Source organism: Carassius gibelio, chromosome B3 (assembly GCF_023724105.1).
Source record: "Carassius gibelio isolate Cgi1373 ecotype wild population from Czech Republic chromosome B3, carGib1.2-hapl.c, whole genome shotgun sequence".
NCBI classification, from domain to species: Eukaryota; Metazoa; Chordata; class Actinopteri; order Cypriniformes; family Cyprinidae; genus Carassius; species Carassius gibelio.
Window position 1 is genome coordinate 6,125,191 of NC_068398.1, and position 25,633 is coordinate 6,150,823.

The window sequence follows — 25,633 nt, forward strand, 5'->3', positions numbered from 1 at the left end:
CCTCTATGCCCCGCCTTTCTGAAATAGGTTGATTTTTTACAAAACTCATCGTTCTGAAAAGCGAGGTGTGCTCTGATTGGCCAAACATCTCAAGCGTGTGACAGAAATGTTACGCCCCTCACCATACTGTAATGCCATGTCCCTGTGCGATGAGACAAAACCAACAAAACCCTTTACAAATGAAGTATTTTTATCATCCAGTGAGGACATAATAACTGATTATAATGATTTATACTGTCTTTTTACATGTGTTGCATATCACGCTGTGTAAATATAAAACCATGTCGCATGTGCGATCAGAGAAATGACAAACAAGCTCTACTCCACACTGCTCAAAACTCGTATTTGACTCATCAGTGTCCTTTACATATGAAAACGTACTTACAGACTTTGAGTCTGAAACGCCAGACTGTTCTTGCAAAGATGGAACTGCTCCGCTTTATAGAAACAGCCTTCGTGCCACAGACACATAAAATAAAATGCGCTGCACATTTCTGAATATTTGAGATGAACTGTTCTGGAACAGTGTTGAAATACAACTTAACCACTGATTTCTTGTTGTGTCTTTTTTTGGAAGAACAAACAAAGTAATTTCACTTTCATAACGAAACACACAGTGTCTCCACATCAGGGCAACAGAAAGAACAAAGTTAGGCCTTCTTTCTTTACGTGAACATTTGGGCAGTGTTATGCAAATCTTCCCACATAGTGTGATGAGTCCCTCATTACTTCCACTTAGACCGGTCAGTGGGTGTGGTTGGAAGATGAGTTTATGTAGTTTTGAAGTTTAGTTAGAGGGAATTGCTTATGACATAGAGATGTGGGGGTGTGTTTGAACGAGCCATTTTAGGGGTGTGTGGCAGACTCTTAACTTTTATAAAGAAGATCTCTTTGGATTTGAGACTTTAGTCTTTGCAACTTTACAGATCTTCTTTCTGCACCAAGAGCTTGTAACATTCCAAAGAGAAAGGAAAAATTTAAATCGCATCATATGATCTTTATGGTTTTGGAGTGGCCAAGTCAAAGATTGGATTTAAATCTGATTGAGATGCTGTGGCATAACCTTAAACAGTTCATTCATGCTCGAAAACCCTCCAATGTGGCTGAATTACAACAATTCTGCAAAGAAGAGTGGGCCAAAATTCCTCCACAGAGATGTTAAAGACTATAATTGCCAGTTATTGCAAACACTTGATTGCATTTGTTGCTGCAAAGCATTGCACAACCATTATGAGATTATTAGATTACTTATTTAAATTACTTTATCACATCGGGCCAGACAGGTTTGGAGTGCTTTTTCCTTTTAATAAGTGAAATCATTATTTCAAAACTGCATTTTGCTCTATCTTTGTGTAATATTAAAATTTGTTTGATCTGAATCTTTTAAGTGAGACAAATAAAAAAAAAAAAAAAAAAAAAAAAAAGGAAGGGGGTAAAAACTTTTTTGCGGCATTGTTTAGGCTATATAAAAGCTATGTGCATATATGTTTGAAATATTGAGCCAGCATCTATGGTTTGAGCTGATCTAAATTTCATCAGTTTGTAGAAATTTTTAACGAGACATTGGTGCAATTAAAAAGAATGATTAGTAGTTCTTACTGGAATCTATTTACAAGCTCGACAAACAAAACAAATAAATATAAAATATTTAATGCTATATTATTATTTTTATATAATTTAATGTTTTATACTTTGAATAAAACATTTGCAGTGGGTTTAAAAGATGTTTTGAGCATGATTTAGTCCACGTTTTTGTTGTATTTACACAATTGAAAGCGCTACTATTTAGTTTATCGACAAGGTCGAAAGGATAGCTCCAACCGGAAACTAACAATGAAATGTAATTTTCTACCTAGCAGATTGTGTTTTAATAACGTCTACACCTACCCCAAACCTAAACCTACCGCTTACAATAATGCAAAAATAATAATTATTGTTGTGCAGTGTGACAAAAAGTACATCATATTGATGTGCCTTCTTGCCTTAACCCCAGAACAATAGATGTGGACGAGATGTGTGAGACAATTACAAGATACCTGCAAGTCTAGTTTACACCAGTACAGGTATAAAGACATTTTAATCACTCATTACATTTGGAGAGAAAAAGCGCAGGCACTACACAGGGATCCAGTTACTAGTGCGCATGTGTCGATGTGCCAATGTGCATGCATGCTCTCAAATGAAGTAGCTCATTTTGAAAGGCTATGTGTAAAAATAAAGTACATTTTTGTATCTGCTTAAAATAATAATAATAAAATATTATCTTAATATAATGTAGGGGTAGACTAGTGAACTAAATCTAGCTAGAACACACAAAGAGAAATGTGTGTGTGTGTGTGTGTGTGTAAAATACTCAAGCTCTCAGTTCAAATCTTTTCTTAACAAACACTTGTGACACATCTGGACATCTGATTAAACTTCATCTTCCCTTGGTTAGCACGGTCATCTTCAAACACTTGTTTAGTTCACTTCATTCTGCTTCTTGATATTGCAGACTGGTCATATTTGTCAGCATATTATCACTGATTATTATTACTGTAAAAACAATGCTTTGGAGAGAAAATGGTCTGTCTGTTCATCAAAACGTGGAGCATTTGTTTAACTCACATAACATTACATTAGATTTAGTTTTTACAAACGAGCTGTGTTATTATTATTATTATTATGCATTATATGCAATTATATGACTTTTTAATCATCTAAAAAAACACCTTAATTTAGGCTAGTTGTTAATTGTTTTAATGACCTTTATTTTGTAATTCTAAGTACGGGTGAAAACATGTTAAATTGTACAGTGGATAAAAAAAAAAATCACATATATTTAAAATGTATAATTACAAATACGTAGCAATAATGTGAATGTTTTTTTTTTTCTTCTTGTACCTCTATTTTATAAAGCGCTTCATTTTCCCGGCACGCATTTCGGTTTCCATATGGCATTTCCAGAGCGTCCCAAACTCAATGATGCTGCCTTCGTAGGGCACTTGAAATGAGAACACTAATGAAAGCAACGCTGAAGCATCATTCCAGACAGAATTCAACATACGTGTCTTAATAAGAGAGTTCCGAGTGACCGTTATTTTGAACGCTACACCTCAGAACCCTTAGAATTCTGCTTCGAAGGGAATAAGACACGTGAACGATCACTAGAGAATAGAACGCAGCCCTAGTCACGTGGGTCGTGACGCTCCGGCGCTATAAAACCGGATGCTCTCTTCTTCTCGCTCTCTTTCTCTCTGCAGCGCGTGTCTGGTTGAGCTTTCTCAGACACAGAAGACAGAGCCGCTCAATTAAAGTATGCTCGTAATGAATTACACGCCAGGATCGCATCGCAGCGCTTTCAGACCACCATGATAACTGTAAGTCTGTCGATCAAAGCTGGTTTTGTTATCGTGACACTGATTTGAAGCACAGAAATGGTGTTCGGTGTTTCACGGTGTTCCCACGTGTCTTTCTGCAGGAAGGATTCAACACGACGTGGTCCCGATTATCTACTGACTGACTGATTGTGTGATAATTGTGCTCAGTTCATGGAAATGGTGGGTATTCAAATGTATTTTTTTTTTTTACTTAATTCATTAGGTGTTTAACTTGGTTAAGTTTGTTTATCAATGGTTTATTACTGATCTGAATCTGGGGTGTTGGTATATCTGTGCACGAGGTGTTGTGTTCAGTGATGAAACTGCGCTATAGGAAGTGCCGTCTGATGCGATAACTGACGAGGACAAAGCTGACTCTTTCTGAGACACAACGACAGATGAGAAGCGCATCAGTCTGTTCTGGAGAGGCCAGGTCTCTGATCTTATGATTTCTCTCTCAACAGGTGAACGAATGGATCGAAACGTGGATACAGCACTGATCAGGTACGTTAGATCTCTTAACTTTCACTTGTGTTCAACTGCATCTTTTTTGGATGGGCGTGCATCCGATGCATGTTTTTTTTTTTTCTCTGTACAGAAGGAGCTGAAAGCGCCATGAGTGTCCTGATTCGCTTGGCTCTGGAGCTGTAAGTAGTATTTATTATAAATTCAGGGTTGTAAGTGATGTAACCTAAAGAAAACCTGACCTGAAGGTCAGCGTTTAGACCGTTTCTTCATTCAAGCCTGTGATGAGAAAAGTTATCCCTGTCTGAAAAACACGTGTGGAGTTTTGGTACCTGAGGCTTGTTAGGGTGTGTTTTTTTTTTTTTTTTTTTTTTTTTTTTTTTTTTTTTTTTTAAACCAGTTGTTTTAACTGAAGTGACTAATTTTTTAAATTTTTTGCAGATCCGCTCCATGGTGACCGAATGCTGGAGATTGATGTCAGACCATGAAATGTCTCTTAAAAACTTTTATTATCAAATAAAGCGTATATCAAAACGGTCCATCTCTGTGTGGTCATGTGTTGTATGGGGCTTTCTTCAGAGTGTCCAGGAAGTACTGCTCCTCCTGCAGGAAGTCTCTGTCCTGTTGGAGAAATGGCCAGAAACCATTAGTATGGGTGGGATGCTGCCAGTTTAGGGGAAATATTTGCTTTAAGCAATGGGGGGGATGCATTACTTCCAAAATGAAAGTTGTTAAAGGACTTCCTAATGTTTCAGTGGTTTGTGGCTGATTACTGCAGATTTAATATGCATTTGTTTTTTTAACACCATGTGATTGATTAAACCTGTGATTTCTCAAGCCTTCTATTGGAAACCAATAGAAGCCAAAAACAGTTAAACTTAAGTCCTAAATAAAAGGGAAACTACATTTATAAAATATCAGCAGTAGCGACGGTTCTCGAAGCACAATTGCTGTGTTAAATGTAGCTTTATATATATCGCATTCTGTTCATGTTTTAAATTATAAAAAAAATTCACCCTAAAAATCCCTAGCTGTACTGTCTGCATATTTCTTCAAATAAACCGTGTGCCCATTGCTACACCGTATGAGATCCATTTGATATACTATTTTAAAGTTTCTTGAATTCTGGGTAAAAGTAGAGTCTCGTTTACTGTTAAATGGTCAAATCCAATCATTGTAATGGGAATCTGTAAATGTGTATTTAGGGTGAAGCATTTCTCAAAGTGGGTCACGTGATCAGAGGAGTCGGTGGCTGATAATGCTCTGTTAATATGAGTGCGCTCTGTAGTTTTGTTGTCTGCAGGACTGATATTTTTGCTGGATTCCTGTTTTACTGGCTTTACTTCAGCATGTATGTGAGGTTTGTTCTGCTTTGTGTATATGGTGATACCTCTCCCTTTTTTAACTTAATTCATTTTTGCACATTTCAATATTTGTTTTATTTATTTTTTAGCTGTTTTTGCTCAACTGAACATTTGCTTTATATTTTTGGGAAATGTGCGATCTTTTCATTTGATGTGTTTTTTATATTTTTATTTATTGCATTTTTAAGTGTTTATTTCTTTATTTGTTCCCTATTTTTGCTAAACAAACAAAAAAAAAATTTATTCATACATGCATATACTACACCCTTGAGCTTACGTTTATTTTGACCTGTTGAACCGGTTTAATGTGGAGTGTTTCTGTACCTTCTCAGCGGTGTGTCTGATGAGGGCGAGGCGGGCGTGTAGTTCAGCGGGCAGCGGGTTCACAGCGGGGGTCAGGTGTGTGCTGGCTAACGCTGGAGAGAAATCTGACACACACACACACACACACACACATGACTGACTGTCTGACACACTGAACGCCTGTGGTGAGTCAGCATGAACAGATCACCTGTGATGAGAGCTGCTGACGTCCCGGGGTGGACGGGAAGAGTGTGTCTCAGTCGCTCCATGTCTCTGTGATGATCCGTCATCCTCAGACGCTCCTGCAGATCACACAGCCACGAGGAACCAGATAACTGAACTACATCATTCATCATTACTCACAAATCTAGAGGTTTAAAGGATAGTGGCAAATATCTGTGAAGATTTGAAGTGACAACTGATTAGTTTTTGCTCAGAAATAAGCAGGACACATTCTAGCACACCTAAGAAATGTGAAGCTGTAGTAAACTTGGATTGTTTTGATGCTTGAAACCCCTTTTTTTATGTTTGACCCATATTTGCATTTCTTATTTTAAAGTCATTTGTGACAGTGGTTGTGGTCCGTGATGAGTGTGTGTGTGTGTGTGTGTGTGTGTGTGTGTGTGTGTGTGTGTGTGTGTGAGAGACCTGCTGTAGGCTGTGCTCCTGTTGTCGTAGTCTCTCCATCTGCGTGTGGATGTTGCGTAGTCGAGTCTGGTGTTCGGCCTCCACCTGTCTGGCCTCTCGCAGCGCTCGCTCTCCCTCCTCGAAGCGCTCGGACGCCAGCTGTGACACAGGAAGGCTTCGGTGTCACATGATCAGCGTCTCACACACACAGATCTGCTGCTGCTGCAGTGTCTTACCGTGCTGAAGCTCTCCACCTCCTGCGCTCGTGTCTTGAGTCTCAGAGCCGCGGCGCTCAGTCGCTCTTTCTCAGTGTCCAGCTCCTGTCTCAGTTTCTCCAGACTGTCTCTCTCACGCAGCAGTGCTTCCTCCTTCTGTTTCAGCTCTCCGGCGCGCAGCTTCAGATCCACCTGCTCCTGAGGATCACACAAGAAACTGTGATTTAATCACTGCACAGGTCATCTTGAGCTCCTCTCTGATCACCTGCAGCTCGCTGTATAATAATTCATCTTGTATTAGAAGTTAGCACTCTTGATTTTTTTTTTTTTTTTTACTAAATCTATTAAAATAGTTTTCTTGAATTAAAATAAATGTAAATATCTGATGAAATTAAGCTAAAAACTGCTAAAAATGGCAAAAGCCCATTTAAAATATATATACAATTTAAACTGAATTCAGTTTAGAAATCACATTTGATTTGAATTTAAATTTAGTTTATAAATAATGTAAACACATCTACATTTAAATTAAATGAAAGCAACAAATATGAAAATTCAAAGTAATTCAAAATAATAATACTAAAACACTACACTATATTGTACTAAACACAAAAATATTATATATGAATATAATTCATCCTTCATCTTTTTTTCAGTGAATATCACTTTTTATTTATTCTGCATGTTGAAAAAGATTTCTTTGTAAATATTAAAATCTACATTTAATCTAAACTCTTGAATGTAAAATATTCTATCTTTATATATTTGCAATTTAGACTTGTTTCCACAGAATTTTAACATTAGGCCTATTTCAACTATTTTCAACCTTCAACTAAAAATCTGTCTTTAGTTTATAAAATGCACATTTTGGGGGAATTTGTTTTGTTTACAAAAACGGCTGTATTGTTCATCCTGACGAATATTAGCTGTAATAGCACGAGTCATATTTTGGCCTGTACTGTGTGGACCTGTGCCATGCTGATGAAGGAGCCCTCTCTGTGTGCGTCTCTTTCCATGGCTCGGCTGGCCTCTCTCTCCACTCGCTCCTGACGCAGTTTCTCCTGCGTGTGAAAGTGGCTCCACTCGGCCGCCAGCTTCCTGCGCTCTTCTGCACAGTGCTGCATGACGGACTGCTGCTCCTCCAGGAGAGCGCTCTGACACACACACACACACACACACACAGACAGACAGACAGTTTGTGTTCATTTAATTATACTGTGATTTCAGACACACGTCATCCAGCCTGATTATTTTTTATCAAATATATGATTCATATAAAATGTAATAAATATAAATTGACATTTTGTAACTCTATATATATATATATATATATATATATATATACAGTATTGTTCAAAATAATAGCAGTACAATGTGACTAACCAGAATAATCAAGGTTTTTTGTATATTTTTTTATTGCTACGTGGCAAACAAGTTACCAGTAGGTTCAGTAGATTCTCAGAAAACAAATGAGACCCAGCATTCATGATATGCACGCTCTTAAGGCTGTGCAATTGGGCAATTAGTTGAATTAGTTGAAAGGGGTGTGTTCAAAAAAATAGCAGTGTGGCATTCAATCACTGAGGTCATCAATTTTGTGAAGAAACAGGTGTGAATCAGGTGGCCCCTATTTAAGGATGAAGCCAACACTTGTTGAACATGCATTTGAAAGCTGAGGAAAATGGGTCGTTCAAGACATTGTTCAGAAGAACAGCGTACTTTGATTAAAAAGTTGATTAGAGAGGGGAAAACCTATAAAGAGGTGCAAAAAATGATAGGCTGTTCAGCTAAAATGATCTCCAATGCCTTAAAATGGAGAGCAAAACCAGAGAGACGTGGAAGAAAACGGAAGACAACCATCAAAATGGATAGAAGAATAACCAGAATGGCAAAAGCTCAGCCAATGATCACCTCCAGGATGATCAAAGACAGTCTGGAGTTACCTGTAAGTACTGTGACAGTTAGAAGACGTCTGTGTGAAGCTAATCTATTTTCAAGAATCCCCCGCAAAGTCCCTCTGTTAAAAAAAAGGCATGTGCAGAAGAGGTTACAATTTGCCAAAGAACACATCAACTGGCCTAAAGAGAAATGGAGGAACATTTTGTGGACTGATGAGAGTAAAATTGTTCTTTTTGGGTCCAAGGGCCACAGGCAGTTTGTGAGACGACCCCCAAACTCTGAATTCAAGCCACAGTACACAGTGAAGACAGTGAAGCATGGAGGTGCAAGCATCATGATATGGGCATGTTTCTCCTACTATGGTGTTGGGCCTATTTATCGCATACCAGGGATCATGGATCAGTTTGCATATGTTAAAATACTTGAAGAGGTCATGTTGCCCTATGCTGAAGAGGACATGCCCTTGAAATGGTTGTTTCAACAAGACAATGACCCAAAACACACTAGTAAACGGGCAAAGTCTTGGTTCCAAACCAACAAAATTAATGTTATGGAGTGGCCAGCCCAATCTCCAGACCTTAATCCAATTGAGAACTTGTGGGGTGATATCAAAAATGCTGTTTCTGAAGCAAAACCAAGAAATGTGAATGAATTGTGGAATGTTGTTAAAGAATCATGGAGTGGAATAACAGCTGAGAGGTGCCACAAGTTGGTTGACTCCATGCCACACAGATGTCAAGCAGTTTTAAAAAACTGTGGTCATACAACTAAATATTAGTTTAGTGATTCACAGGATTGCTAAATCCCAGAAAAAAAAAATGTTTGTACAAAATAGTTTTGAGTTTGTACAGTCAAAGGTAGACACTGCTATTTTTTTTGAACACACCCCTTTCAACTAATTTCCCAATTGCACAGCCTTAAGAGCGTGCATATCATGAATGCTGGGTCTTGTTTGTTTTCTGACAATCTACTGAACCTACTGGTAACTTGTTTGCCACGTAGCAATAAAAAATATACTAAAAACCTTGATTATTCTGGTTAGTCACATTGTACTGCTATTATTTTGAACAATACTGTATATATATATATGGGTGTTAAGTTGACTTGGTTGATTTGGGATTTATCATTTAATTCCTATTTAATGAGCACTGCTGTGTCGATTCGCGTCGGACCTTTGCCCTCTCCAGCTCCTCTCTCTCCATGCTGAACTGTTGCATCATGGTCCGTCTCTCCTCCTCCAGTCCTCGCAGAGATGATTCAACTTTGACCTGTTCTGACGTGACCCGCCAGCGCTCCTGACCACACAAACCAGAGGAACATGACGTTAAACACTCGTCCATCTTCAGACTACACATGATTCAGAGGGGTGTCCGGACCTTCTCCAGCTGTCTCTGCTGCTCGGCCAGCTGTGTGTCCATCTTGGCGATGACCTCTTTGAGTCGTGACCTCTCTTCGGTCATCTCGCGCTGCTGCTGACTCAAGCGCTCCTGCAGAACTGGGAGAGAATGACAGATTTGGATGAGTTCTGCACAGATCTGGAGATGTTGGGGTTTGTGTTCATACCTCTGAGCTGCTGGTCTCTCTGTCTGGCTCCGATCTCCAGTCCCTGCGCTGTGTTTTCATGTGAACTCTCCACGCGAGACGAGAGATCGCCCAGCCTGCGGGAGAACTGCTCCATCTGCTCGATGACCACCGTCAGAGACCTGCACACACACACACACACACAGGAGCTCGGTGAGGTCCGACTCAAGCCGCTGAGGGACGTCTTGTCTGTGACGTGCAGCACCTGGTCTGTGATGTGGCGCTGGTCACTGCGTCGATCTCCTCGTCCTTCAGCTTCTTCAGATGCTGGATCTGTTCTTCATGATCTCTCTTCATCTCCAGGATGGACTTCCTGTGACACGTTAAACAGGCGGAATGTTTTTCTGTAGTCATCGTCAGCTTTCGGGGTGTGTGTGTGTGTGTGCATCACCTCTGCAGGTCTCGGAGTCTCTCCACCTCTCGGTCTCGGTCCTGATGACACTGCGTGAGTCTGCGGTGCTGCTGCGCCTGCATCTCTGCTCTCTCCTGCTCCACCAGACGTGTGACCGCAGCCAGTCTCTCCGCCAGGTCCTCGTTCTCCTGCCGCGAGCGCAGCTCTCGCTGAGCGGACGATTCCTCCAGCAGCTTCACACGAGCTCTGAGACAAGACCACATGCATGTTACCTGCTTCTTGTGTGTTACCTCTGTGTGTGTGTGTGTGTGTGTGTGTTACCTGTGCATGTTCTCCATCAGCTCAGTGTCTTGTTTGTGTCTCTGTTGAATGCTCTCTAACAGCATCTGGTTCTGGTCTCTCTCCAGCTGTAAACTCCTCACCTGGACACAGACGCTTGAAGATCTCAGGTCCTGCATTCAGCGGGAGTCTCCTGAACAATCGGTCTAACCGAGGTAACTGTACCTGTCCCTCCAGCTGAATGATGCGTTTCTGCAGCGACGTCACGTCATGCTGATGGTCCAGAGAGCCGCTCAGACCCCACAGCTACACACACACACACACACACACACAAGCCTACATTACATTACACGAATCACCGTTACAGCATGTGTACTATATCTGTGTGTGTCACCTGTTGTTGTATGAGTAGCTGCTGAAGACTGTCTGCAGGTAAAGGTGTGTGTGTGTGTGTCGCAGGTACAGTGCCCTCAGTAGATGTCTGTGGAAGCACTGAAACAACAGCAGTTTTAAAAAAACACTATAGGATATGTGGAATATCATTTCCCATTTCACCTCTTTCATATTTTGGTTTGTTCTCATTAGCTTGATGTAATATTTCTCATGATGGACTCCTGCTCTACACTTGTAGCACCTACTCCACACTGCAGGGGGCGCTAGAGCGGGCACATGCCACCCCTGGACGGGGTTTGAGTGGGGTGTCTCTGTCTGGACGTCCCGTCCTGAGGGTGTTCTGGGGTCTTGAGCATGTGGTTTGGGTTGTGTGCTGCTGGTTGAGTTAAAGGGCCGTGTTTCAGCCTCTCTGGACTGTGACGAGAGGGTCTGACTGAGTCCTGGAACGGGACAGAAGTGGTGAAGAGGGGCTGAGGGGTGTGACGAGTGAGAAACATGGTCTGATATGCACTGAACATGAGAGTCATGAGATGCAGGGATTCCTGAGCAGATGACTGCGTCACTACAGGTGAGGGGGAGAATTGTGTTCTTTAGGGATGAGGTGTGATTTTTTTGGGTTGTTCTCAGGCGTTTGATGGGTAAAGAGATGCTGGGATGGTGTTTTCTGAGAGGAAACTAACCCAATAACTAAGAAATGAGGCGACAGATCCCCATTATGATTTTTAATAACTTTAATAGATTTGAACCTTTAGTAGATTAGAACCTTTTTGAGCCCAAAACAATATTTGTAGCCCCCTGACTTAAGCAGTTATTAGCAATCTAGTAAATAGGGATTTAGAAAAATTCTCGTGTTTATTAAAAAAAAAACAAAAAACAACAGCTATTAAAATTCCAAATGCTGTTTTTAGGTTTTATTACCTTCCATGACTACACAAATCACTGTTCAAGCGGTAGAGCATTGCGTCAGCAGGACAAAGTTGTGGGTTCGATTCCCAGGGAACACATTTTAGGTAAAAAATGTTAACCTGAATGTACTGTAACTTGCTTTTGCGTCTGCTAAATGCATAAATGTAAACAATTAATTTTTTTAAAAGGGATAGTTTACCTAAAATAAACCAAATGGTTGATGGTAGCCATTCGCTTCCATTGTATAGACTGGAAAAATAATACTGTGGAAGTCAATGGCTACCATCAACTGCTTGGGTACCCACATGTGTGCTTTTGTGTTTTTTCTTTTGTGAAAAGAGCAATTTCTTGCCAATTAAATATTTGATAGTTAGGCAAAATGACAAACTTTTCACTATAAAAATGCCTTGGCTTTTCCAGCAATGGAAATCTCAATGTTAAACCTCCCTGATGTTTCCCCTAACTGCAGAAACTATAAGAGGTTTAACAGAGCGGTGTTTCACTCCACCTGGTTTGTGTTGAGTTTCTGAGCTCGTGTTGTGTTGGATGGAGACGCCAGTAGACGCTCTGCTAGAAACACACACACACACACACACACACACACACACACACACACACACACTTGATTTAGTCCATTGCTAATCACATGAGCACATCTACAGCAGTGACTGGCTGTGTGCTGACTGTACCTGAGCTCTGGGTTTGGGACGGGAGACTCGTCCTGACGTCTTTGTGGGACTAAAGGCACATTTGATTTAGAGCTGCAAATACGTCACACGTTGAGAAATCTCAGTGCATCCTGATCCATTTCCATCCAACAATCAGAAAAAGCCCTCACCTGACAAACACGTCCACTTCCTCCCCCAGACCAGACGAGACTTCCTGTTTCCTGTCTCTGTCCTCTGATTGGCTCCCTGGCTGTGTTTTCTTGCGGCTCAGCGCTCCGGCGAGCCAGTCGTCTTCCTCGTCCTCGTCTCTCTTCACTGGTTTTGAGGTGGTTTTAGGAGACGAGGGTGCTGCCGGAGGATCTGATGTTTTTAAAGCAGGCGTCTCTTTACGGGCCGCTGTGGAGGGGGACGCCGGGGGCTTCAGGGTCTCTGGTGCAGATAGTTTGGGTTCCTCTTTCGTCTTCTGCTCCTCTTCGTCCTGCTTCAGACCGAGCCAGTCTGATCTGGGCCGGGCGGCGCGTGCGGAGGGTTTGGGTTTGTGTTCGGGCGAGTGAACGCTCACGTCTTCAGTGGAGAATCTGACCCCAAACACAGAGCAGCACTGAGAATACAGTCATATACAATCTACAGATCCAGAACAAACTGTGATGCTAAATCTGTTTGCCTCCATCCTCAAAACGCACTGATACTGTTCATATTCTTTAGTATTTTAGCAAATTTTGAGCTAATAATTTGCACAAGACTCTAGTTAAATGGTGTTAATAGGGAAGAATTCAGTGACTTCTGGAAATTAACATCGTGTATTCCTTTAATGTAAAATATAATTTAAAAATTATGTATTACTTAAATTGTGAAGTACTCATGCATTATGGTAAATGAATTGCCTTTCATACATTTACCATAATGTATGTAAAAGTATTACCTTAACATAAAAGTATTTTTAATTTAATTACTTTTTTTTCTGACTTTGCTGCATTATTAGGGCTGAATCTAATAATAGCTTCATTATTCATCTTTGCTTTTGAATATTTTAGTGAATTTCCTGGAAATATGGTGTAGAAAGATTAATTTGGGTACGTCTTGTGTTGTGTTAATAGATGAGTTAGTAGATGTGTACTTTAGGATCATTTATTAATTAGTTCATAAAAAAATACAAAAAGTAATATTACATTTATTGTGAAGTATTTATGCATTATTGTTATATTAATTGATATTTAATTGATTTTATTTTCTTAAATCATTGTATTGTAGATATTTTTAATATTACTACAGTAACAATAAATATTTTAGTTAAATCTATTTTCTGTACATGTTGTATTGTGTTAATGGGTAGGCATTTACACAAGTTGAGGTCTTGCATTTTATTACTAAAAAACATTGATAATCGATAGGTATTCCTGCAATATGGTTACTCTTTTTTTTTTTGTCCTAATTGATTTAAATTTTTTAAAAACATTGTATTAAATATGAATTTTACATTAATTCAGTAAAAGGTCAATGTAAACATAACATTATTATTTTTATTATTACTAGGATAAAATCTACAGATAGCATTGTTATTACTGTTTTTGTTTGTTTTGAAAAAAATGTAATACACAGAGTAAATGTTGTGAACAATTGTGTGTACTTCCTATTGTGTTAGCATGAAATCATTTTGGAAAGTTAGCATTTTGTCTGAACATGTTAAGGTCTCCTCTCACCTGACCGACTGTCTGCGGGACTGCCGGCCCTCTGGAGTGGAGCCCATGGTGGGCTGATAGGAGCCGAATGTGAAGTCCTCCTCGTCCATCAGAGAGACTGCGGAGAGCAGGACCAGGGGTTCGAGCTTATTCATCCAGTACAAGAGCTTCCTTTGAATTTATTAACACAAGTCAGCTTCGTTTGAGGATGCATCACCTTTTCCAGCAGAGCTCTTCTCCGTCTGTTTCTCCGTCTGTGTTGAGTCTTTCTTCTCCCCCGTGACGGGTCTCTCCAGCAGACGAGGAGACGTTCCTCTGCCCAGGATCTCATCCAGTCGTGTGCGAGCTCTCGGAGGAGGATCACTGATCACAGACGACAGGCTGTGTGTGGTTACGTCACTAATATTAATCTACCATAACCAAACGGGACATAACTGATTCCATCCCAACCTCCTAAAAACTGCCTTAATTCTCACCTGTCTTTTTTCGGTGTCTTTCCGTTTCCTTGTGTTTTGTGTGTTCCTCCGAAGCCCAGCGCGTCTATCAGATCATCTTCATCGTCATCAAACGTCAGATCCTCTCTCTTCTTCACAGCAGCTGCTGTTAAAGCACACAGGAGACAGAAAGAGACGTCACGAGCTGCTTCTGCTGGGTGTATCTTCTGTTCTAGTGCGACGACACGTCACGTCTCTCACCCGTCTCTGTTCTCTGAGGAGCGGCCGGCGGCTCGCTGGTCTTACTCGTCTTCTGCTTGTGTTCCAGCTCATCCAGTAAATCATCTAACGGATCGTCCGCTTTATCTGTGAAACAAACAACAGCCATGAGGTTCAACTTCAGGGTTTCCAGAAGATACTGCTCAAAGCTCAAGCGTCCCACTGCGTTCGGATACCTTCATCAGGAGGAGGATCGAGACCTCCGCCTTCATCATCTGAACCACACGCAGCGTGAAAATGAAAAAAATCATTCCTGAAAACCCTCACAAAGCCATCTGAGCTGTTCGACGCGGTCAGGAGAAGAAGCAGAGGTCGTGCACTTACCCAGAAAGCTGAACTTCTTGTAAGCTCTCGCTGTGGAGGCCGGAGCAGAACTGGGCTTTTTTTTGTCTTCAGGAACCGTGTCTTCTGTAAAGGCACAGGAAACACTTTAATAACAGTCGTCTGAGAATCAGATCTGTTGTTAAACCTGTACAGAAATGCACCGGTGGGTTTGCTCTCGTCTCCTGGTCTTTTGGAGTCCTTCCTCTGAACAGGAGCCGAGCTCGGCTTCTTCTTGGAGCCGAACAGATCTGCATCCATGTCATCCATGTTCTGGAATGAACCAAAGCAGAATGATGTCACCGCTCATGTTTCAGCCAATCAGAGAGCAGCATCCTCTCGGCTTACCTTCATGCTGTCCAGCAGAGCGGCAGGATCGGCCTCAGACACGTCAGAGCCCTGAGACACAAACAGGTGAAATTAAGACTATAAATTGAACTGAACTGAATATTAGCAATTAAAAGTGTTTAATTTCTGTATTTTCAGCTTTTATTGTCTCACCTCATCATCTTTCTCAGCCTCTTCTGCCAGTTTGCTGAAGAAATCATCGTCCAGAAGCGACCTGAATGCAGAAAAAGAGCAGATTTACAGGTCATTTACACTGGGGACAGACGATCTGTGTCTCAGTTTCTCAGGCTGCTGAAGTGCTACATGTGTATTTCATGATGTGACTTGCACGTTCTTGCTCATTGTGACCCAAATGAAGCTCAGCACAAGTGCTTCACCAGAATCTGATTAGGTGCAGGTCTCACCTCTTCCCGCTGCGGGCCGGGGGGACGGCCGTGGCTCTGCTGGACACGACTGCAGGTGAACGCACCTTCACTGGACCTGTGGACCAAACACACTCGCCATCACACCAGCTACAGCTCATTCACTTCCATTAAACTAGATCAGTGAATAATACCTTCATCATCATCTTCATCCCCCAGCAGATCTCCTAACACGTCATCTATAGAGCCTGGGAAAAGATTACAGTTTTTAATACCAAAAAACTAAAACACGAGACATAAACACCGATATGAGCTGAAGGAAAAACTCACCTCTGAGCCCCTTCTTCTGTTTTGAAGTCTGCAAGAGATGAAGATGCATTTTACAGTTTTAGCTACAGTTCTGTTCTGCTCTCGACACGACCACATTGATATTTGCACATAAATGTCTGTGTAATATTTTTAATATAATAATACATTACTATATGTGTCCCTGGAACATAAAAACTCATATGAAAACTCAACTCGCATGAGTGTATTTGTAGCGACAGCCAACAATACATTGTATGGCTCAAAATAATTTTTGTTAGCATGATAGTATGATAGGACTTCACTATATTACTTTGTATTTATATTAACTTTACTCAGACTTTACACGCGTATTGTGCTTTAATTAAGAAAGAAGCAGATGTTTACCATGTCTGGTCCCCGGCAGCAGAGACGGACGGGTTACGGTGAAATCTGTGCGCGTGCCCGTTACCAATGGAAACCAGCACAGCGTCTACGAGAGATCAGCTGATCGTCATTAAATCCTGATATGGACCCGTTACAGATCCACTTCTGCTGCTAGGTCTGGATGATGGGGACACAGACAGGGTTTGATATTAACGTTACTCCTCAATCCTCAGACCCGAGATCTGTGTTGTGGACGGGAAGAGCTTCGGTGTTGATGAATCAGTTCCTCAGAGTCAAAGATCCTTTCATTCTGGTGAAATATTAATAAGTAAAACTATATTTATGTGCGTAATTCTTAAACAATGCGATGAATCGGTAGGAGATGTGGGCTCTGCGGGTTTGAAATTCCGTGACGCACTTCCTGTTTACAATAAGGCATTGTGGGTAATGTAGTCAATGTGCACTTTATTGTTTAGCGATCGGAATGTTTTTTTATTTATTATTATTATTATAATTTAGTTCTTGTTTTGCATTTACATCATTCACTGGATCTAGCTATTGTTTGGTATTTTGAAATATCTGATGTGAGTTTAGACTAGCATTAATTAACTCATTAGGCCGATTCCTTTTTGTTGAACCCAAAACGGTGGCTTAAAGTGACTAAAAACATTTTTAAAATTGTTCATTAATTGTCTGCTGATCCTTGAGACGTCGCGAACATACCTTGATTCAGCTCTGATAGCACTGGTAAGGAATGATTGTTACACATAAGACAAAGTTGACATTTCTAGGTAAGCTCTCAAACTATAAAAGGGTCATGTGTTTAGCAGCAGCTTCATCAGCAGGATCATCCAGCTGTTTTCTTGCTGTCCTCCTCACTAATCAATACACCACCATCATTAGTTGACATATATCTTAGTCAGAGGTCATTACACCAACTCCAACAAGTTCTTCTTATTGTTTTAATAAAAATATCCTTATTGTAGTTTTTTCCCTATTATCTGTCATTATCAACCAAATTTTTTATGTTGCCAGATATTTTCTAATTATTACATAGTAGCCTATCTGCATGAACATTGTTTGTGGATGCAAGTGAACCTCTAAACCAAACATGTATGAGGTTTGTCAAGTTGGTATACATATATGATGTATAAAAAGCTTTGTTTGGGAGGCTTAGGCTAGCCTACATTTTTGCACTCTTGGAACACACCCATTTTAATCAGCGAAGTCTACATGGGACAATAATTCTTTTGACAAATTAACTCATCCTCATATCTTATTGCAGCTCTTTTGTACCACATCTTTTAAGTTCTAAAAAAGGTTTACTCATGTTGTGCCCTTTGTTTTTACATTTCAGCAGTTCTTTTGTCAAGACTTAAGAACAGGTTTATCTAGTTATACACAGTTCTGCACAGCACTTTTGTGCTTACGATATTTTCTCAACAAGTTTTTTTTTTTTTTTTTATGAGTGAAGTGTTTATATCAATCAAAAATTGTAAATGCGCATTAAGTTCTAAATTAAGGGCCTTGATTATGTAATGTCTATTTTAAAGTCAACACAAAATGCTATGGAAAAGGGGCAATAGAAAAGTAAATGTCAAATATCTTCAACTGATATGTAACAAAAGGTACATATATCACAAACACTATCTGCTAACATAAATAATGTCAAAATAAAGGTAGCCTACGCATTTTTTTTCTTTCAGTTTAACAGGTGGTGAAGAAACGTTGTAAAGCCAAATTCATATCAGTCGAAACATGAATGGGAAATGGAAATTTTAATCTCATCTCGCCAGATAGTCTAGGCTACTTTATTATACGCAAAAATGTTTTCGCTGGTTTGGATGTACTTGTAGAATGTAGAACTAGATATTTTTTATTTAAAAAGTTTTTTGATCACATTACATCACAATATTCCTTGCTTTGTATCTTTCTAACACCCTTCCGCCCGCGTATTGTTAGAGGAATTTTCTGAAACGAAAATGAAAGCAAATTGCTCTACGTGCGACTTTTTCACATATAGCCTACTAGCTGAAAGACTTTGTTTTCACTTACAACAGATAAGCAGTGTTTTGCGTGATTTTGTTTTTCAATATGCCCTTACAAAAATGCATATTCGTGGCAGCACTATTTATGATCTGTGAAGGTAAGTACAGTCTAATATACGTAATAGCCATATGGGTTGCACTTTATTTTACAGTCCTGTTCCTCATGTACATACTATGTACTTATTATAGTAATTACAATAACTATGTAATAACTAGGTACTAACCCTGAACCTACCCCTAAACCTAACCCTACCCCATGTAGTTACCTTGTATTACCAGAACTTGATTAGATAGATACACTGTAAGTACACTATAAGTACATGGAAGTACACGTACTGTAAAATAAAGTGCAACCGCCATATGTCTATACTTTTGAAACAAAACAGGTAGGACTACTGTAGGCTATGTAGCCTATCCTAAATACATCATGGAAGTGGAACATATCAAAAGAATATGACTTCAAATGTAATATTTCCTTCATCTCCCTCTGTTCTGAATGTGTTCTCTTTTGTTTTCAGGGTTCTTAGTGAAAGGTCCTTCTGGTCCACTGGTTGTTCCTCTGGGATCTTCAGTGGTTATGCATTGCTATGTCGATGAACTCTTACCTTTAAAAGGACTGAAGGTCATTTGGGTACGAACAGATGACAATACTTTAGTGCATGTGTTCCAAGATTATGAGAGTCGACCAGATGCCCAGTATCAGGATTACCGCGATAGAGCTTTTTTCTTCACTGATAAAATTAAAGATGGAAACTTCTCCCTCCGTCTGGAAAATGTGAGAGCTGGAGATAAAGGTTTTTACAGATGTAAGGTTTACACTGAGCATGAATCTGAGGAAACTCTGGTTCAAATTAAAGCAGTTGGTGAGTAAAAACCTTTTGAGTTCTGGCCAACATTTTCAAATGAATTTCACTTTGTATGATTTGATATTTTGTGTATTCTTCCAGAGCATCTGATGGTATCAGGCTCTAATCGTCCCATATCTGCGTCTGTGGGTGAGGACATCACTCTGAACTGCTCTGTAGACTCTCACATCCCATCTGAGGAGATTGATGAGGTTTCATGGAGGAAAACTGATAAAAATGAAATCATCCGGGTTCTGGGTTTTAAAAAGAATGCAACGATTAGATCAGATGAGAGTTACAGAGGCAGAGCTGAGTTCTTCACTGCTGAAATCCCCAAAGGAAACTTCTCTCTCAGACTGAAGAGTGTCAGAACTGAGGATAAAGGAGTTTACATGTGTCTAGTGAATACTGGAAATTTTTCAGCCAACACAACAGCAATACTGGAGCAATTGGGTAAGCAAAAAAAAACAAAAAAGAGCCTATACTGATACATGAGAGTAAACAAAGTTAAATGAAGATGTCATTGCATGCTCAGTGTTATTTGAATCAAGCTTATGTATAAGCTTTATTTCTGATGCATATGATTTCCGTGATATATTTGCTGGATGTTAATAACCTAAAAAATGATGTTGTGCATGTTCTCAAATGGGCTTTTCCAATTCTATTCAAACTCTGCTCTATAAAACAAATTTAACAATCTTGTCAAAAAAAAACAACAACACTTTTTTCTGACTTTGCATGTTCTTTTAACAAAATGCGCGTGTTTGTAACTGATTATTAACTAACTTTTATTTTGGTACTTTTTTATATCCCAGACTATACAATGCTTATGCTTATGAATATTTAATGAGACAAGTGATGCACTTAATGGTTGGTTGGCAACTATTTTAGCACCACACTGTTCACATTGTATAACCATAGATGTGTTGGTATTTCAATTTGAATGGTCTTCCTACATGAATCACTATACAGAGAATGTTGTGCAATGATTTTCATTTAATAAGTGAAAGTACTGTAATGTTTGTGTGTCACAGGTTTCTCTTTTTTACACATATTTGTGTTGATTCTCTGTTTCGCTGCATTCGGATCTGCACTGGTGCTATCAGTTCTGTGGTATCAAAGAAACAGAACATCAAATAAAAGTATGTTTGCACAAACTATTTTAATTTGTTTATTTTATAGTAGGTTTATGACTTTAAACAACTGGAGATATTCAGTACAAGTTATATATGTGACCCTGGACCACAAAATAATGAGATTTTTTACATCATCTGAAAGCTGAATAAATAAGCTTTCCATTGATGTTAGGTTTGTTAGGACATGACAATATTTGGCATAAAAGAAAAATCAATAATTTTGACACATACAATGTTTTTTTGGCTATTTGGCTACAAATACCCCAGAGACTTAAGACTGCTTTTGTGCTCCAGGGTCAAATATTCCAAACAATAATTTAAATAACATTTCTGACTGAAATTAATTTCTCTCTACCTACAGCCCTGTTTCTTCATATGTCTGTAGTCTCTGTACCAAACCTTTTTATGTTCTTTGCATTTTTATTCTGGGGTGTTATTGAAGGTGAGTATCTCAGCTGTAATAATTATATATTTTGCATTATAACAGTTGAAGAAACTATAACTGTTTGGTTATATCAAATTAGTTTAAATGGTAAAATCTATCCAATTGTAGTTTTGTAGAACAAAATAAATCTATTTATTCCTTGATGTCACCTACTGTATGTTATTAAATTCTCTGACATTATTCTTTTTTTATTCTATAGGATATCTGAGTGAGACCGTTGCCTGCTGTGCTCATTATTTCCTGAGGCCTCTTCTTCTGTTATGGACGGCCCCAGAACATTTCCCAGGTTCGTATACTTTAATAAACATCATTAGTTTATTAAAATTGGTTTAATGATTTCAGAATTTCCAGAGCGACTCTACACTGCCAGTCAAAAACTGTTTCCAACATTGATAATAATCAGAAATGTTTGTCTGGAGGATCATGTGATACTGGGGACTGGAGTAATGATGCTGAAAACTCAAAGGCTAAATTACATTTTACTATATTTTCACATAGAAAACAGTTATTTTATGTTAAATAGTAATAATATTTCAATTTACTGTTTTTATAGTAGCCTATTTTTGATCAAGTGGAGCCTTGATGAGCGATAATAGTCTTCTTTAAAAAAAAAATCCTTTTGAAAGGATGGTTTCCATTCCACTTAATTTTGTTTGTTTGTTTTAATGACATTATAAATTTTTTAATTGTTTTGAGTTGTAGTTGATTAATACCTTTGTTTTACAGGCAATTGTGAAACAGCTATGCACTGCATTGTTCATCTACAATATTCCCTCTTTACAAATGTTGTATATTCAGGTAGGTAAATTAGAAAATTTGGCCATATTGAATTACATGATACTGATGCCCATTAATGAAACTTGTATTGTAAACTGTAATGTAAACTTAAATATTTTGGTTTCAAAAATACAAGTTAAGCTCAATCAGCAGCATTTGTTTGACTTAGTTTTAAAATACTGAAATACAATTGTTGATGATTGCTAATTTCTTCCTTTACCCTAGTTCTTTTTAAATCTTTTTGGGAAAAAAGTCTGAGATATGAAGAATCTGACAGAGTCCTTATAACAGTTCTCTTTGGGATCATGATTCTGATATGCATCGTCAATATCATTTTCTGTAAGTTTTTCTGTATCATTCTTGGCCATAACCATGCTGCAAAAGCAAATTATATAACATTGTCTTTCATCAGCTCTGCAGTGTTAAACTAAGATAATTTATTAGAGAAATTTCAGCATTATACATTCTGTTTTGTCTATTAGATTTTATTCAATATGTTGCTATCATTGCTGACACTAAACATAGCCTACATTTCAGCTGTCACCTATGTAGAATTTACTTAAATTAAACTCAAATTGGGTTAAATTTTCTGTAAAAAAACACATAAACATGAGCATAGCCTACTTCAGAGTTCACACAACACACCCAACAACAAGCTATTTTTGTGTAATAACTTATTTCAGGCAGTTCGTTTATTGCTATGTATTTCTCTGTCCTGGCTGTACAGTTTATTGTGCTTTTAATAAACAGTTGTGATAAATTTGAATATAACCATGAATTTTGCTTTGATATAGCATTGGCTGAACTCATTAGAAATAAAGATGGCCGCATGCGTGCTGTATTAGACCTTGTGTCTGATATTGGTCATGATGTTCTGCCTCCGTTACAACTCATCTTCCTGTTTTATGCTTTTGGAGCTCCCAGGGGAGGTAAGAAGTTATGACAAACATGTACGGGTTGCACAGACTAATCGACTAGTCGACTTCAATGCTCTGCCAGCTTTAAGCTTGACGTCGACTAGTCGCTGGTCCTATAGAGGGCGCAACAGGGTAAGAAATATTTGAAGGTCTTCCACATTTACACTCTGTTTCCTAACAGTTAAAATTACAAATAAATGTATACAATAAACAGTGTGTGATTATATTACTGGATGTTAAACGGGTGAATGCACATTCTGGCAGCGAGAACAATCCAGAACTAAATGGAGATTAATGTTTTGGCATATGATGTGTTTTTTGAACCAATCAGATAAGAGTAAATGGAGAGTCAGCAAGAGCCTCGTGTCATTGGCTACAAGAAGAAGGTGGAACCACCCTCCCCCACAGACTCGCAAAACTCAGTTAGTGATAGAATCGTGCCAAAATTGTAGGCGCAGAAAAAAGAAAGGAGTAGCTGACCATATTGGTTTATTTCGGGAACGTTTTGCTCCACATGCACAAGTCATTTAGACATTTGCAACAGTTTTTTTTTCACAGACAGATTGGTTCTATGCAGTGAATCTGTTTTGCAGTTCTTTAAATGGTTGTTTTCCCTTGCAAATCACTGTTCACGGGCTTGCAGTACCTTTGACCGTATTTTAGCGAAAACAACATGCCAAAGTGTAAGTGTGGAAAAATTGAAGTCGGAAGAATGCAGATCAAAATTATTTCTACAATTTGCTTACATTCTTATGCACACTTCCACAACTCTTACCCTGCATATATAAAAATCTTTTAGGCATTAAATTACCTTCATACATAGGCTACAATTTTTTTTTTTAAAGAAATCTGGCATATTTCAGAAAATTATTTGAAGAAACAATCCCCACAAAACAAATCAAAACAAAATAAAACCCACCCTCCCAAATGGTGTTCTTGTTGAGGTCTTGATCTCGTCATATAAAAAAAAATATAGGTTTATTAATGATGATAAATCTGTACAACTTAGCCCAAACTAGCCTACTACATCTAAACTTTTTTTATTCTTTTCTTTTTTTTTTCTCTATATATAGCACTTTTTGTTGTTGGAGTTTTTCCACTGTTCTTAACTTTGACCAGATATAATTGGAACAAAGCGTGTGTGCAAAAACTGCAATGTGAGTATTTGATAAATTACTATCATAGATAAATCAATGAAACTGTCATGTATAACTCTATCTTTCATTATTTAAAATGACTTACTGTTAAACAAGAAAACTAATAAATGTCATCTTCGGGAAAGGTCAAATCGACCTTTCCAAACAAAACAAAAAAACAAAGATTTTATCTTACTGCTATATGAAACATAATAAATAAAATAAATAAACATTCTTACACCTTTATAATTTTCAGGTTTACGCCCCGGCAGGAGAATAGCCTGGTTAATATTTATGATAGCAGTAAATGTCATAATGGTCTATTCTTACCTCATAGCACTGAAAAAAGAGAAAGGTACAATAATGGCTACAATTAAAAAAAATATCCATTTAAAATTAAAACTGTGAAGTGTTAATTTATTCAGCAAATTTGTTCAAATTGCAGATTGTGTTGGATGGGTCTGCGTAGCTGTGTTTCTTCAAGGTCTCTGGGGAATTGTTGTCCTAAAGCACTCATTTGATGAACTGGGTACAGTACTGATTTATTTGTAATATTCTTCTGTGTGATGTTTTTCATCCCCAAGATGGGTTTCATCTTACACTAAAGGGGTCACTTTTTGCATAACTCCGGGTTGTCGACACCAACCTTCATTGCAATTTCTTTCTAGGAATTAAATACTTTCTCTGAATCTTTAAAGTCTTTCCAAGAGTGATCGCACAGGTGCAGATATATTTCTATTCGACACTTCAGTGTGTTCATGTTGCTACTGATAGGAGATGTTCCTCTATAGAATGAGAAACCAACCAGGGAAAAATGCACGTCATAGAAGGTGGAGTTTCAAAACACACCCACCGATTGCGTGATTGCCACGGGCCAATAAAAACTCAAAGGTGTTTAGGAGCCAAAATTATCTCCCCCAGAAAGTTCCCTTGGGTCAGCTGTTTCGAACTGTCTAAACAAACTGTGTTTCTGCTTGATTTTGTTCTAAATGACATCATATCAGTTCATTCTTCTATTTAGTTTGACATATATCGGGACCTTAACACTCCAAAGAGAAAGGAAAACTTGAAATCGCATCATAAGAACCCTTTAAGAGTCTGGGTTATTTAAGCTTGTCTTAAATTATGGTTTGACCCTGGTCATTCAGTTCCTTCCAAATAATTTAAATGGTTCAAATGAATTGAAATGAGGTAAAAACATTCAAAATGTAAACGAAATGCATTAAGATGAAGGCGAGTTTGTTTGAACGTTACATCAGTTGTGCAGTAAATGGGTGTCATCAGATTGAGAGACCAAACAGTTGATATCCATAATCCATTATAATGCTTCCTCCTGTATTTTAGCAAGAAAGCAACAGTTTAAATGTAAAAACATATTAGTGATGAATTTTTGTTCACTAGAAGCAGCTTGGACTCAGACATTCTAATGGCAACCATTCGCTGGAAGTTTATAAATTATACTGTACTTTATTCTGTAGTTATATCTCTCTTGACATTTTTTTAAATTGCTGTTTTATTTGTTTACAATTTTATCTTCCAGATCTGCCTTTTAGACCCGTTGTGTACCTTATTGGATCTGTTGGTGTTGTTCTTGTGAACTCTGTTGCACTGACGGCAGAACTGATCATGAAAGTGGGTGAGTTAACACATAACCATCATACTGAACACTGGAAGAATGTGAATCAGTTGAATTGATATGAATCAAATACGATAACATAAGTATAAATAAAACCATATTTAGGACTACGTCTTTTACGTTTACATTATTTTCCCATCTCCACATTTTTAGACTGATGTCACATCATGTTAATGTGATTTAAGCT

The 25,633-nt window shown here is 38.5% G+C and overlaps 2 protein-coding genes, 1 long non-coding RNA gene and 2 other non-coding genes across 8 annotated transcripts; 4 read left to right on the plus strand and 1 right to left on the minus strand.

Annotated features, from left to right (window-relative positions):
• Nucleotides 1-3,198: 3,198 nt before the first annotated feature.
• Nucleotides 3,199-4,363, plus strand: LOC127952623 (uncharacterized). Its single transcript, XR_008152984.1, has 5 exons — nucleotides 3,199-3,359; nucleotides 3,461-3,539; nucleotides 3,824-3,863; nucleotides 3,958-4,006; nucleotides 4,266-4,363. It is a non-coding gene; the product is annotated as an uncharacterized LOC127952623 (long non-coding RNA).
• LOC127953965 (small nucleolar RNA SNORD49) lies at nucleotides 3,670-3,746 on the plus strand. Its single transcript, XR_008153391.1, has one exon. It is a non-coding gene; the product is annotated as a small nucleolar RNA SNORD49 (small nucleolar RNA).
• On the plus strand, nucleotides 4,098-4,167 carry LOC127953964 (small nucleolar RNA R38). The gene has a single exon (XR_008153390.1). It is a non-coding gene; the product is annotated as a small nucleolar RNA R38 (small nucleolar RNA).
• On the minus strand, nucleotides 4,322-16,909 carry LOC127952509 (fas-binding factor 1 homolog). Of its 4 annotated transcripts, none has more exons than XM_052551003.1 (31): nucleotides 16,528-16,868; nucleotides 16,165-16,192; nucleotides 16,029-16,082; nucleotides 15,877-15,952; nucleotides 15,626-15,686; nucleotides 15,473-15,523; nucleotides 15,289-15,397; nucleotides 15,128-15,211; nucleotides 14,980-15,018; nucleotides 14,786-14,890; nucleotides 14,567-14,690; nucleotides 14,308-14,471; nucleotides 14,112-14,208; nucleotides 12,582-12,989; nucleotides 12,433-12,504; nucleotides 12,252-12,313; nucleotides 11,083-11,277; nucleotides 10,839-10,936; nucleotides 10,670-10,750; nucleotides 10,487-10,587; nucleotides 10,205-10,411; nucleotides 10,019-10,126; nucleotides 9,796-9,935; nucleotides 9,609-9,727; nucleotides 9,405-9,527; nucleotides 7,302-7,487; nucleotides 6,355-6,525; nucleotides 6,140-6,277; nucleotides 5,700-5,793; nucleotides 5,513-5,616; nucleotides 4,322-4,445 (listed from the first exon to the last, which is right to left on the minus strand). In XM_052551003.1, exons 1-31 carry the CDS (start codon nucleotides 16,528-16,530, stop codon nucleotides 4,377-4,379), a joined length of 3,471 nt encoding a protein of 1,156 aa, XP_052406963.1. In that variant the 5' UTR covers nucleotides 16,531-16,868; the 3' UTR covers nucleotides 4,322-4,376. The 4 variants fall into 4 exon arrangements, with proteins under 4 accessions (XP_052406963.1, XP_052406962.1, XP_052406965.1 ...); XM_052551002.1 differs by having other exon boundaries at nucleotides 6,355-6,531; nucleotides 16,528-16,863; XM_052551005.1 differs by having other exon boundaries at nucleotides 6,355-6,531; nucleotides 14,308-14,453; nucleotides 16,528-16,860.
• Nucleotides 16,910-18,639: 1,730 nt separating this feature from the next.
• On the plus strand, nucleotides 18,640-21,192 carry LOC127952099 (butyrophilin subfamily 2 member A2-like). The gene is made up of 5 exons (XM_052550381.1): nucleotides 18,640-18,652; nucleotides 19,073-19,417; nucleotides 19,502-19,852; nucleotides 20,434-20,512; nucleotides 21,180-21,192. The coding sequence occupies exons 1-5, from the start codon at nucleotides 18,640-18,642 to the stop codon at nucleotides 21,190-21,192; spliced, it is 801 nt and encodes a 266-aa protein (XP_052406341.1).
• Nucleotides 21,193-25,633: the final 4,441 nt, after the last annotated feature.

Coding starts and splice junctions, on each gene's coding strand:
- LOC127952509 (XM_052551002.1), bottom strand. Junction 15,953..16,028: donor GGATGAAGATGATGATGAAG/GTATTATTCACT, acceptor TTTGGTCCACAG/GTCCAGTGAAGGTGCGTTCA. Junction 10,751..10,838: donor AGCTACTCATACAACAACAG/GTGACACACACA, acceptor GTGTGTGTGTAG/CTGTGGGGTCTGAGCGGCTC.
- LOC127952099 (XM_052550381.1), top strand. Junction 19,418..19,501: donor GGTTCAAATTAAAGCAGTTG/GTGAGTAAAAAC, acceptor GTATTCTTCCAG/AGCATCTGATGGTATCAGGC. Junction 19,853..20,433: donor AGCAATACTGGAGCAATTGG/GTAAGCAAAAAA, acceptor TGTGTGTCACAG/GTTTCTCTTTTTTACACATA.